This window comes from Arxiozyma heterogenica (assembly GCF_036370985.1).
Source record: "Arxiozyma heterogenica strain weizmannii chromosome Unknown scaffold_2, whole genome shotgun sequence".
NCBI lineage: Eukaryota > Fungi > Ascomycota > Saccharomycetes > Saccharomycetales > Saccharomycetaceae > Arxiozyma > Arxiozyma heterogenica.
The window spans coordinates 20,027-34,643 of record NW_027042655.1 but is presented as its reverse complement, the minus strand read 5'-3'; the positions used below and the strand labels follow the sequence as shown (position 1 = coordinate 34,643).

Below are 14,617 nucleotides of genomic sequence, written 5' to 3'. Positions count from 1 at the left end.
TAAGTAAATTATATATAGACACCCGCTAATGAAATGTAATGAAATGTAATTAAATGTAATGAAATGGCGGGCAGTGAGATAATATAATATAATATTATTATAAGGTACCCCCTCTATTATCTATGATCTATGATCTATGATCTATGATCTATGATCTATGATCTACGAGGGGAGGGGGTATAAATAGCTATTTTGGTGGAAATGGTAGACACGATACTCTTAAGATGTATTACTTTAATGTATAAAGGTTCAAGTCCTTTAAATAGCATATATATAATATATATAATATATATATAACATATAATATAATAAATATATTATATATAGACACCTGCTAATGAAATGTAATGAAATGTAATTAAATGTAATGAAATGTAATTAAATGTAATGAAATGTAATGAAATGTAATGAAATGTAATGAAATGTAATGAAATAGGGGTCAGGTAGGGTCCCCGGAGGGGAGAATAATATAATATATATTATTATGTGAGATTTAATATTAATTAATATAAATAAAAGAATAATAATAATATAAAGGATATTATTAATATAATAATAAATAAAAATAATATAATAATTGAGTCGTGAACTAATAGGTAAGTTACCAAAATTTGAGTTTGGTTATTGTTTGTTCGAATCAAACCGATTCAATAATAATATATTATATTATCAGGGGTCGCTATTTCTAGGTGGGAGAATATAGTGGGAATATTGTTTAACGGTAAAACAGTTGTCTTTTAAGCAGCTCATGTTTGGTTCGATTCCAACTATTCTCAAATAATATACATATATTATTAATACTTTCTTAGCTTAATGGTTAAAGCATAATACTTCTAATATTAATATTTCATGTTCGAATCATGAAGAAAGTATATATTTATATTTATATTTTAAATATATATATACCCATTATATATATTAAATATATACCCCCCCCCCCCGCCTTGAGAGTCCCTATATAGATTCATATTATGAAATATAATATAGTAGGGGGATTATAGGGGGGGGGGAGAAATGGGTAATTATAAAAGTAATAATAATATATTATTATCTTTGTTATAATAGATATAAGTTAATTGGTAAACTAATTGTCTTCCACACATTTATTGTGAGTTCAAGTCTCACTATCTATAATTAAAGATTCCCCCCCCTTATTGGAATATTGAAATATTAGAATATTGGAAGGGGGGGGGGAGGAGAGTATATATATATTCTTTTTATATATATTAAAATAATATATTATATATAATAATATATTATATTATTAATAATATATATATATATCATATATTATATATTGATATATTCCTATCTTTGGTAGGTGGGTTTCTGTTATAATATAGACCCTCTTTTTGTAGAGGGGGGGAGCTATATACTATGGTATATATAATATATATTATATTTAATAAAATGTTAATATAATTTATATATTATAAATAATAAGAAGATATATAATATATCTTATATTATTAGTAATATATTATATATATTATTATATATAATATAATATATAAGAGAAATATATAATATATTTTCTATTAAAATTACTTATTGTTTATAAAGAGTAGTAATGATATATTAATATATCTAATGATAATATAAATATATAAATTATCATATATTAAAATAATGATTAAATTATAATTATATATATATAATATATAATATATAAAGGGGTATAGTTAAATACTATATAAAGATAAAGATATGCAATTAGTATTAGCAGCTAAATATATTGGAGCGGGTATTGCTCTAATTGGATTATTAGGAGCAGGAATTGGTATTGCGATTGTATTCGCTGCCTTAATTAACGGAGTAAGTAGAAATCCTTCATTGAAAAAAGACTTATTTGGATATTGTGTATTAGGTATGGCTTTAAGTGAAGCTCTAGGATTATTCTGTTTAATGATTTCATTCATTTTATTATTCGCTGTTTAATTATTAACTTAATTAAATAATATATATATTATTAATATTCCTATTATTATAATAATAATATACCATATATTATATATATTATTATATTATAATATAATATAATATAATATTATTATATAATATATATATATATATTAATTCTTTAAACTATAATAATAATTAATATTAGATATTTATATCATAATATGGGTTCTCAGGAAACGAGAATGTCTTATTATTTGTATATAAACCTTCTTCTAATAGAAAAGGATTATTATTAACATAATAATGATTATATCATATTAATAATTATATATTATTATATATTATATAATATATTTATTATATAAAGAGTTATAATATATATTATTATAAGGTATCTTATATTAGGAAGTAGATGTTTTACTATACATTCCTTACCTGCCCTCCCGCTTTGAAAAGGCGGGTCCCTGCCCGCTATATCATTTGCGGGTCCCTACATATAATATATGATATATTAAATATAAGATATGATATAACAGGATATAAGACCTTTTTAAATATATTTCCCCCTATCACATCTATAATAATGATATAATATTGAAGAATATTATATATATCCCTGAAATATATCATATTAATATTAATGATATTAATAATATTATATAATAATATATATTAGACAAATATAAATTATTATATATATATATAATAATTATATATATAATTATATATATATAATAATATATATAAATATATCTATATTATATTAATATAATAATAATAATAATATAATATTTATATTAAAAATATATAATAATTATATTAAGAATGGTATTATTATTTTCCTCCAATCCCCCCCTCCAATATGGAGGGGGGAGGTTAGGTAAGTATATATATATTATATAGATAATAATAATATTATTTCTTTCCGTTTTGCAGGAGAAAGTTATTATATATAATATAATCTTATATATATATATAATATGAATTATTATATAGTAGAGGTAAATAATATGAAATTAATATATTTTCCCACCTTTATTATAATAATATCAGATTTCTAATAATTAGTAGGAGGGGTATTATGATATAATAATAATAATAGTGAATATAATAATATTTCCCGCTATGCGGGTCCCTCCCGCATAGCGGGTCCCTGTATGATTATAAACCCACCCCATACTATTTTAATAAATATAACCCTTACTATAAAAAGGGGCGGGCTGAGAGACTAATTAATAATATTTCATATTATATATTTCATATTATATTAGAATATAATATTATACCCCCCCCCTTATTGGAATATTGGAATATTGAAATATTAGAATATTGGAAGGGGGGGGGAGTATATATATATTTTAATAGAGAATTATAATATTTAATAATTAATAATATTAATAATAATAATATGCTTTAAGTATCCTTTTCCTCTAAGGAAGTGAATACTTATAATAATAATATAGATAGAATACGGTAATATGTAAGGGGGGGAGGGTGCATATTAATCAATATATAATATTAATATATTAAATATAATATTAATTATATTCAGGGTGGGCTATGGAATGGTATAAATATTATATTATAAATATAATATAATATATAATAATATATATAATATAATATGATATAATATAAAATAATATAATATTAATATAATATATATATAATAATATATAAGTAATAAATAAATATATATTATATAATAATTAATAAAAATATTAATAAAAAAAGATATATATATATTTATTATAGGTTAATAAAGGAATAATATAAAGAACATGATGTTGGTTCAGATTAAACGTTAAATAAGGACATTACACATGTGAATCAAACGTTTATTATTAAAAAGATAATAAATAAGTGGTGAAGAAGTGAGTAATAGATAGGAATAATGAACTATAAATTATATTAAATGTATAATAAGATATATTTATAAAAATATATATAAAGATTATTAAAGAATAATAATTGTTTATAGTCAAGCCTATAATAGTTTAAGGTAGTAGGATTATTAAGAGGTAAGCCTAGCCAACGATCTATAATCGGTAATGAGAGTTAGAACGATCACATTGATTAATGATATAATCAATATCTATAAGATACAGCAGTGGGGAATATTAAACAATGATCGAAAGATTGATTTAGTTACTTATTAGGATGAATAATATTGATAAAAAATAAAATCCATATATAATAAAAATAATGATATTAATTACTTTATAAATAATAAAGTATTATTATATATAATATATATAATATATATTAAATAATAATAATATAGAATAGTCTTAACAAATAATTGTGCCAGCAGTTGCGGTTATACAATGAAGGCTAACGTTAATCATAATGGTTTAAAGGATTTGTAGAATGAATATTATAAATAATAATATTTAGAGTTAATTAAAATATAATTAAAGAATTATAATAGTAAGGATGAAATAATAATAATAATTATAAGACTGGTAATAATGAAAATATTAATTAATAATTAACTGACATTGAGAAATGAAAACTAAAGTAGCAAAGCAGATTCGATACCTGTGTAGTTTTAGTTGTAAACGATGAATACATATTTTATATAATATATTATAAAATAAAATGAAAATTAAAGTATTCCACCTGAAGAGTATATTAGCAATAATGAAACTCAAGACAATAGACGGTTACAGACTTAAGTAGTGGAGCACGTAATTTAATTCGATAATCCTCGATAATCTTACCATATTTTGAATATTTATATTATATAAAGACCCCTCCCTTATTGGAAGGGAGGAGTATATAATAATATAATTACAAGTGTTACATTGTTGTCTTTAGTTCATGCTGCAAAGTTTTAGATTAAGTTCATTAATGAACAAAACTCCATATATATATAATAAATTATATATATTATTATATTATTAATTAATATAATTAATAGGAATTAAGACAAATCATAATGACCTATATAATATGGGCTATAAACATGCTATAATAATTTGAGAATAAAATTATAATAATATTATATAAAAAATAATTAAATTAATAATATAAAACAAATTAATCTTTAATATAATTTTATATTATATTAATAATATGAATTATTATCTGTAATTTGATAATATGAAAAAAGAATTACTAGTAATACGTAAATAATTATGTTACGGTGAATACTCTAACTGTTTCGCACTAATTACTCATCACACATTGAAATATATATTTATCTTATTAATATATTATATATATATCATAATATATTATTTATTTATTCTTAAATAAATATCTCTATATTATATATATATATTTTTTTATTATATATATTATTTATATAATCTCCCAATAAGAGGAAGAGAGTTCTTGTAATATATAAATATTATATATATTATTATATGAAAATATATTAATTAATGTGAAGTTGAAATACAGTTACTGTAGGGGAACCTGCAGTGGGCTTATTAATATCTTTTATATTCTATATCATTTATACCCATTATAATAATATAAATATCTCCCTCCCCCTTCGGAGGGAGAATACATAATATAATATATATTATCATATAATATTATTATATATTATTATATAATATTCTTTATTATAAATTTATATAATGAGTAAGTATTATATATAATAAATATTATTATATAATAGCACCCCCCCCCTCCTTTGGAGGGGGAAAGCATATTATTTATATATAATATATAAATATTATTATAAATATAATATTCATATAAATATATTATAAAAATAATATATAATATGGATATATATAGTATATATATTGAGAGATAGGAGGTATAATGTTATATACACCCCCCCCTTTTTTCAGGGGGGGGGATATAATTATATAATAATATCATATTATAAGGATTATATATATATTAATATAAGGATTATTATATAGGGTAATAATATATATATATATATATATTAATTATAAAATATAATAATAATAATATAATAAACTTGTATAGTTTAATGGTTTAAAACATTTGTCTCATAAATAAATAATGATAGGTTCAATTCCTTCTACAAGTATAAAATATCATCTATTAATATATATATTAATATATCATAAATATTCAAATAGGTAGCCGTGTAATATATAGCGGATCTGCTTCTTGCATATATAATAATATATAATAATATAATTATATATAAGGTAGAATAGTTATATATATAATATATATCTCTTTAATTAATATTATATTATATGTGACCCAGCCCACAGTTTTAGCAGGGGGTTCCTAATAGTATAGTATAATATATTATATATTGTATATAATAATATGTATTATAGTATATATAATATTAAAAAGGAGAATATATAATAATATTAAATATAATAAAAATAAATGAAAATAAATTTAATTAAATTATTAAATAAATCAAATAAAGATAATTTATTAATAAAAATATTAATAATTACAAGGGATAATAATATATTAGGTATAAAAGAATTAAATAATAATAATCAATGAAATATAATTATATATAATTATAATAAGAATAATGAGATTAATAATATTATTAATAATAATATAATTATTCAATTATTATATAGAATAATAAATATGATTAATGGTAATAAATTATTTATTAGTAAACCATTATTTAAGCATAATATTAATACTATTATTATTAAATATTATTATTATATACCAATAGATAATAATAAGATTAACATAATAATTAATAATATAATAAATAAATTAAGTAATATATTATCATATTATTATAATAAAAAGATTATTATTAAACCAGTTCAATTATCATATGTATATATGGATCATAATATTTTTAATGAATATATTATATATTTATTAAATAATAATAATAATATAAATATTGATAAAATTATAAATAATTATATTAATATATTTAATAATATTATACCCTTAAATATTACAGGGAAGAACAATAATATTAAATATTTAAATGGATGATCAATTATATTAAAAGGTAAATTATCAGATGGTAGATCAAAAACATTAAATTTAATATATGGTTCATTTAATAATATAAATAAATCATATAAATTAAATTATATCCCTAATAATTTATATAATGGTCATATTAATCCATTAAATTTAAATATTAATAAAGATGGTAAATATAATATTAAAGTTAAATTAAATTATAATAATTAATTTAATTATTAACATTATATTATATTTATATTTATATTTTTATATCACTCATATAAATTTATTATCTAATCCCACTCATAATATATTTATATACTCACCCCTTCCAATATTTCAATCCTCCAATAAAAAAGGGTCCCTGTTTATTATTATCTCCCGCGTAAAAAATACACAGGTCCTTAATAATATAATTATTATATTATTATATAATAATATAAATATTAATATTCCCTCCCGCCTTGAATAGGCGGGCCCCTATTATTATCATATAATATTATATATATATTATAATATTAAGAATATATATATCTTCCGCTACGCAGGCAGGAAATATATTATATAATTTATAATATTATATAATAAATATTAAATTTAGTGATAGTATAAGTATATTATATTACTTAATATCCCCCCCCACTATATAATATTTCATATATTATATTATATATTTCATATATTATATTATATATTTCATACGCGGGGGGGGGAAGTAGTATAACTTAGACCATAATATATATAGATTAATATATAATCAGTATATATATATATAATATATAGATAAAGAGAGTATATTATTGAAATATATAATATAATGGAGTATAATATGTATAATATAATAATCACCCGCCTATACGGGTTCCTGATATTATTAAAAAGGTATTATATATATATATTAGATAGTCCTCCCATTATTAATTATAGGCCTATAATAGTGGGAGGAAATATTAGATAAATCTTATATATATATATATATTCTCTATATAATATATATAATATATTAAAGATTATTATATTATATATAATATATAATAATATATAATAGATAAAAAAATATATATATAATATATTAATAATAATATATATACAATATATATATACAAGGACCCCCCCTTTTTTCAAGGGGGAGTATATTATATAAGGAGGTATATAAGAAGATATATATATATCAAATATAAATATTAATATTTATATAATATAGAGGATATATTTTTATATATAATATATATGGTATATATATTAAGTATTTTTTTTCCTCTCTTCCATTATTTATAAAATAATAATATTATACTTTTAGTTTATTTATATATTCATACTAACAGGGAGATATATTATTATTAATAATATAATATTAATATCATAATACCATGTAGTGGAAGTATTATCAGATAATATATTATAATATATAATGAAATATTATATTATATAATATATTATAAAATATAATATAATATAACAGGGACCCGTAAATGATATAGCGGCAGGGAGATATATTATATTAAATATATATCTCTTTGTCCGCCTTGGGATTTAAATTTAAATAAGGGGGGATCCTGTATATTATTAATAATATTAATATATATGAGATATATATATTACTTTTCCAATAGTATAATTATTCTTTTAATCTACGTATAATATAGTAGTAGATGATTAAATGGTCCAATGGAGTAAAATATAATTTATTTGTATATTTATAATATAATAATAATATATATATTAATGTATTATATTAAATAATAATATGAATAAGATTGTATAAGGTGTATATATTATACTACTCCATCTGAAAGGATGATACTATATAATATTATATAATATATACAGGGAGATATATAATATATATATAATATATAATATATAATATAATATAATATAATATAAAGGTATATATCATTATATAATATAAAGGTATATTGGGGGGTATTATATTTTAATAATAATATAATATGTAAAATATATGATATAATATAAAGGTATATACAGGGGGTCGCCATTTAATTACATTTCATTACATTTCATTATATTTAATTACATTTCATTATATTTAATTACATTTCATTATATTTCAATATATTTCATTATATTTAATTACATTTCATTATATTTCAATATATTTCATTATATTTAATTACATTTCATTAGCGGGAGAGATAATGGATATTATAAGATATAAAGGAGTATATAGGTATTATATATAATATATATATATATATAGGGTCCTGTGTATGAAGTATGCGGGTATTATATAATATAATTATTATATATAATTATAATATATTATTATATAATATATAAAAAATATATATTATAGGTAGGGAGATATATAAAATATTCATATATATTAATAGGATATAATATAGATATTATAAATATAAAAGGTATATAATATGGTAATTAATCTTATAAGTAAATAATATAATTAATAATATAATTATAAAATATATAATAATATATAATTATATATATAAAAAAATAAAAAATAGAGAATTAGCTTAATTGGGTATAGCATTCGTTTTACACACGAAAGATTATAGGTTCGAATCCTATATTTTCTATCATTTTTGTATAAAATATTAATATAATAATAAATATAATATAATACAAAAAGAATAATAATAAATATAATAATAAATAAATAAATATATTATATAATAAGGATCTTATTATTATCTAATAAAAGATATGAGTGAGTATATATATATATATATATTAAAGATAAAAGGGGAATAATAAATAAAAAGAATGACACATTTAGAAAGAAGTAGACATCAATTATATCCATTTCATATAGTAATACCATCACCATGACCATTAATAGTATCATTATCATTATTATCATTAGCATTATCATTAGGATTAACAATGCATGGATATATTGGTAATATAAATTTAGTATATTTATCATTATTTGTATTAACATGTAGTGCATGTTTTTGATTTAGAGATATTATTGCTGAAGCAACATATTTAGGTAATCATACTATAGCTGTTAGAAAAGGTATTAATATAGGATTTTTATTATTTGTATTATCAGAAGTATTAATTTTTGCTGGATTATTTTGAGCTTATTTTCATATAGCTATAAGTCCTGATATTCTATTAGGTAGTTGTTGACCACCAGTAGGAATTGAAGCTATTAAACCAACTGAATTACCATTATTAAATACTATTATTTTATTATCATCAGGTGCTACTATTACATATAGTCATCATGCATTAATTAATAGAGATAGAAGTAAAGCATTATCAGGATTATTAATTACATTCTGATTAATTGTTATTTTTGTAGCTTGTCAATATATTGAATATACTAATGCTACATTTACTATTACTGATGGTGTATATGGTTCAGTTTTCTATGCTGGTACTGGATTACATTTCTTACATATGGTTATGTTAATTATTATGTTAGGTATTTGCTATTGAAGAATAAGAAACTATCATTTAACTTCTAATCATCATGTCGGATATGAAACTACCGTTTTATATTGCCATGTCTTAGATGTTATCTGATTATTCTTATATATTTGCTTCTATTGATGAGCTCTAGTTTAATATATTAAAACACCCATAGTTATATATAATTAATATTCTATATACATTATTATTATTATTCTTTATATAATAAACCCAATATACAAAATATATATATAATATTTTTTTTATTTTTTATTATATTATATATTATTATATAAATATTATATAAATATTATATAAATATTATATAAATATAATATTACTTAATATCTATTACCCACCCCCCCATCCCCTACAGGAAATGGGTTATATATATATTTAATATATATATTTAATATTTATATATATTATATAATAGCCTCCCCCCTATAATAAATATCTATATATATAATATAATTATATGATATCCATAATATGTAAATATTAATTATTTCCCCTATTATTTTATATATTTATATATTATACACAAATATAATATATAAATATTATATTTATAATATCAGGAATCCGCATACAAAGTACCTGGGAGATATAATAGATATATATATAATCTTTGTATATATAAATATTAAATGTATTACCCTAATAATATATTATATTAACTCTAATATCATATATACATCTTCCCTGCCGCTATGCGGCAAGGAAATACATAATATATCTATATCTATATCTATATCTATACCATATTAATAATATTATCAATATTTATGATATATATTATATATCTCTATATATATATATATTATCTCTCATATATATAATATAATTATACCTCTGTTATATAATATACAGGGATTCCCCCCACCCGAAGTGGGAGTATTTATATTGTAGATATATATTATAATGAGTACAATATAATATATATATATTATATATTATTATTATGTATATTATATAATATAATTTATTATATATGACGGAAAATAGTAATCAATAATATTGATCTTTATTATATATAATATATGTATTATACATATTACATATAATATAATTATATCTCTGTTATATATAATATTCTCCCACGGAGTGGATCCCTAATAATATAGTAAATATAAATATAGTGGATATAATATTATTATATCATATTCTATATTATTATTATATTATATAATAATATTATTATATAATATTAATTATCATATTATGATATATAATATACTGGGGCAGGGCAGTATTTATATATTATATAAATATAAATTATATATTCTGATTATCTATTAGTATATAATATTATATACTCCCCCCCCTATAATCCCCCCCCCCTCTTGTAGTCTTGTAGTCTTGTAGAGGGGGGGGGAGGAGTATATTAGATTATTATCTAACAATAATAATAATATCTCCCGCAAATGATATAGCGGACAGGGACCCGCATATGATATAGCGGGAGGTAAATATATATTTTACCTATACGAAGGTATTTCTGATATTAATAAGTTATGTATTTCATTCTAACTAATATATTAGTAACTATTCATAATATGTATATTATATTATACATAATAATATATATAATATTATAATAGAAATATAAAAAGGGTATATATATAATATATAAATGAATATATATTTATATTTTCCTTCTAACAGAGGGAAGATATTATCTCCCTGATATTATATAATAATATACTTCATATATATATATTAATATATATAATTAATATATAAATATAATATATTTATATGACAGGGACCCCTTTTAGGGGGGGAGGTAAATAAAAAGAATATATATATATATATATTAAATATTTATTTAATAAATAATATATAATTTATATCTTATATTAAAGAGATGAAGAGAATCGAACTCTTATTATGTAGATCTGCAATCTAATAGTTTAACCGTTAAACAACACCTCCATAATAATATTATTACAACAGATAATATAATAATAATATTATAGGGACCTGTATAGCGGACAGGGTATAATATGGGATATTATTATAATAATTAATACCCCGCCTTACAGGCGGGGGGGGGATACTTATATGAATATATTTATTATATTAATATAGTAGATATATATATATATAATATATAATATAAATATATATATATATATATAAAAGTAAGTTAAATAATGTAAATATAATTTAATAGGTAGAATGTATGTTTTTAGGGGCATATTATCTAAGTTCGAATCTTAGTATTTACATATATATAATATGCTTTTAAAGGGAATCGAACCACATGTATATAAATCTTCAGTTTATTGCTTTACCACTAAGCTATAAAAGCTATAATATTAATTATTATATCATATAAATTATTATTACTTATAATAATATTATATTATAATATTATAAGTAAATGTAATATTATATTAATAGATAAAAGTAAGTATTATAATTTATATAATAAATATATATATTTATATAGGAAGGGTTTTCAATGTTGGTAGTTGGAGTTGAGCTGTAAACTCAATGGTTATATACCTTCATAGGTTCGATTCCTATCCCTTTCATATATTATATAATTACCATTCCATATATTTTATATATAAAGAAAGTATATAATAATATATATATGGAAAGGTTAAATATAATTATTATCATATAAATAATATCAAATTATATATATAATAATAATATATAATTATAATGTTTTTATAGCTTAAAGGTTAAAGCATCTCACTGTTAATGAGATTATATAGGTTCAATTCCTATTAAAAACTAATATATATATATTATATCTTTAAGGGGTTATATTTTAATTTGGTAGAATTATTGTGTTGCATACAATAGATATGAGTTCAAATCTCATTAACTCCAATATATTATATATATATATATATATAATAATAATAATATATATATTATAATATAATATAATATAATATATAAAAATATTATATATAATATATTATAACAGGGACCCGCTAATGAAATGTAATTAAATGTAATTAAATGTAATGATATAGGGACCCGCCTTTTCAAAGCGGGAGATATTATTATATTAAAGATATTGAAACTATAATTCAATAGGTTAGAATAGTATTTTGATAAGGTACCAATACAAGTTCGATTCTTGTTAGTTTCATAATAATATATAATATATTGATAATTATTATAATTATAATATATATATTGTTATATATATTAATATAGGTTAGTTGACTGAGTGGTTTAAAGTGTGATATTTGAGCTATCATTAGTTATATTTAACTACGTAGGTTCGAATCCTACACTATCCGATTTATATTAATATTTAATATTAAATGTGTGGAATATTGAACCCAGGGAAGATCCTAGGTTTGAAACCTACACTATCCAATTTATATTATTCGTGTGGTATATCGAATACAGGGAAGATCCTAGTGCTCAAATACTACACTATCTGGTATATATTAATATATTTAATATTAAAAATATGGTATGTCGAATCCTACATTCTCCAATTTATATTTAATTATTATATTAAATATATAGTATATTAATTACTTAATAAAAGGTTCAAATCTATATCATTTAATTTATATTAAATTATTATATTAAATATATAGTATATCCACCTAGGATAATCCTAGGTATAAATTATAGATTATATAATCTATATAAATAATTATATAATAAGATATATATATTTCTCAAATATATATATAAAGTATATTTGAGATCTACACTATCCGATTAATATTAATATTATACCCCCCCCTCTATGATCTATGATCTATGATCTATGATCTATGAGGGGGGGGGAGTAGTATATCGGATTTAGGTATATACCCTAGGTTTTAATTTTATAAAATCTATAATATATTAATAATAATATATTGAGTTCTCCTTAAGAAATATTTTAAATATATAGGGATTCATATAGTGAGATATTCTATAATTTTATATTATATGTATATATATATAATATATATTATATATATTAATCTTTAATAAAGATTAGATAAGATAAGATAATCTAAGATAAGATTATTATTTTATACTTCCACACTCCCCCTCTATGATCTATGATCTATGATCTACGAGGGGGGTGTGGTAAGTTATATATATATAATATATTATCATAAAATAATGATTAATATACTATACTATATTATATATATAATATATATATATATTAGGGAATATATATTTATATATATAAATATATTAGGTATATATATTATGAGAGTATATTTAAGATGATTATACATCATACCCGCCCCCTCTATTACAAGGCCCCACTTATAAAGAAGTTATTCGTGGCAAGGCCCCACTTATAAAGAAGTTATTCGTAGGAGAAGGGGGGGGGCGGTATAGTATAATAACAATATATCATATTATATTATATATAATATATATACTCGTATAATGGATAATTTATATATATTAAAAT

The 14,617-nt window shown here is 19.5% G+C and overlaps 1 protein-coding gene and 14 non-coding genes across 15 annotated transcripts; 13 read left to right on the top strand and 2 right to left on the bottom strand.

Moving 5' to 3' along the window:
* The first annotated feature begins 186 nt into the window (after window positions 1-186).
* Window positions 187-268, top strand: PWA37_002316. Its single transcript has one exon. It is a non-coding gene; the product is annotated as a tRNA-Leu (tRNA).
* Window positions 269-577: 309 nt separating this feature from the next.
* PWA37_002315 lies at window positions 578-652 on the top strand. The gene has a single exon. It is a non-coding gene; the product is annotated as a tRNA-Glu (tRNA).
* Window positions 653-703: 51 nt separating this feature from the next.
* On the top strand, window positions 704-777 carry PWA37_002314. The gene has a single exon. It is a non-coding gene; the product is annotated as a tRNA-Lys (tRNA).
* A 21-nt stretch (window positions 778-798) lies between these two features.
* PWA37_002313 lies at window positions 799-873 on the top strand. Its single transcript has one exon. It is a non-coding gene; the product is annotated as a tRNA-Arg (tRNA).
* Window positions 874-1,061: 188 nt separating this feature from the next.
* Window positions 1,062-1,133, top strand: PWA37_002312. Its single transcript has one exon. It is a non-coding gene; the product is annotated as a tRNA-Gly (tRNA).
* A 574-nt stretch (window positions 1,134-1,707) lies between these two features.
* Window positions 1,708-1,938, top strand: PWA37_002311 (ATP synthase subunit C family protein; the record flags this gene model as incomplete). The annotated part of the gene is made up of 1 exon (XM_064858889.1): window positions 1,708-1,938. One exon carries the CDS (start codon window positions 1,708-1,710, stop codon window positions 1,936-1,938), a length of 231 nt encoding a protein of 76 aa, XP_064717970.1.
* Window positions 1,939-5,846: 3,908 nt separating this feature from the next.
* Window positions 5,847-5,920, top strand: PWA37_002310. The gene has a single exon. It is a non-coding gene; the product is annotated as a tRNA-Met (tRNA).
* Window positions 5,921-9,290: 3,370 nt separating this feature from the next.
* Window positions 9,291-9,367, top strand: PWA37_002309. Its single transcript has one exon. It is a non-coding gene; the product is annotated as a tRNA-Val (tRNA).
* Window positions 9,368-12,074: 2,707 nt separating this feature from the next.
* PWA37_002308 lies at window positions 12,075-12,147 on the bottom strand. The gene has a single exon. It is a non-coding gene; the product is annotated as a tRNA-Cys (tRNA).
* A 307-nt stretch (window positions 12,148-12,454) lies between these two features.
* PWA37_002306 lies at window positions 12,455-12,526 on the bottom strand. The gene has a single exon. It is a non-coding gene; the product is annotated as a tRNA-Phe (tRNA).
* Window positions 12,527-12,666: 140 nt separating this feature from the next.
* Window positions 12,667-12,752, top strand: PWA37_002305. Its single transcript has one exon. It is a non-coding gene; the product is annotated as a tRNA-Tyr (tRNA).
* A 138-nt stretch (window positions 12,753-12,890) lies between these two features.
* On the top strand, window positions 12,891-12,962 carry PWA37_002304. Its single transcript has one exon. It is a non-coding gene; the product is annotated as a tRNA-Asn (tRNA).
* Window positions 12,963-12,986: 24 nt separating this feature from the next.
* On the top strand, window positions 12,987-13,059 carry PWA37_002303. Its single transcript has one exon. It is a non-coding gene; the product is annotated as a tRNA-Ala (tRNA).
* Window positions 13,060-13,253: 194 nt separating this feature from the next.
* Window positions 13,254-13,328, top strand: PWA37_002302. Its single transcript has one exon. It is a non-coding gene; the product is annotated as a tRNA-Ile (tRNA).
* Window positions 13,329-13,394: 66 nt separating this feature from the next.
* PWA37_002301 lies at window positions 13,395-13,481 on the top strand. The gene has a single exon. It is a non-coding gene; the product is annotated as a tRNA-Ser (tRNA).
* The last annotated feature ends 1,136 nt before the right edge of the window (window positions 13,482-14,617 follow it).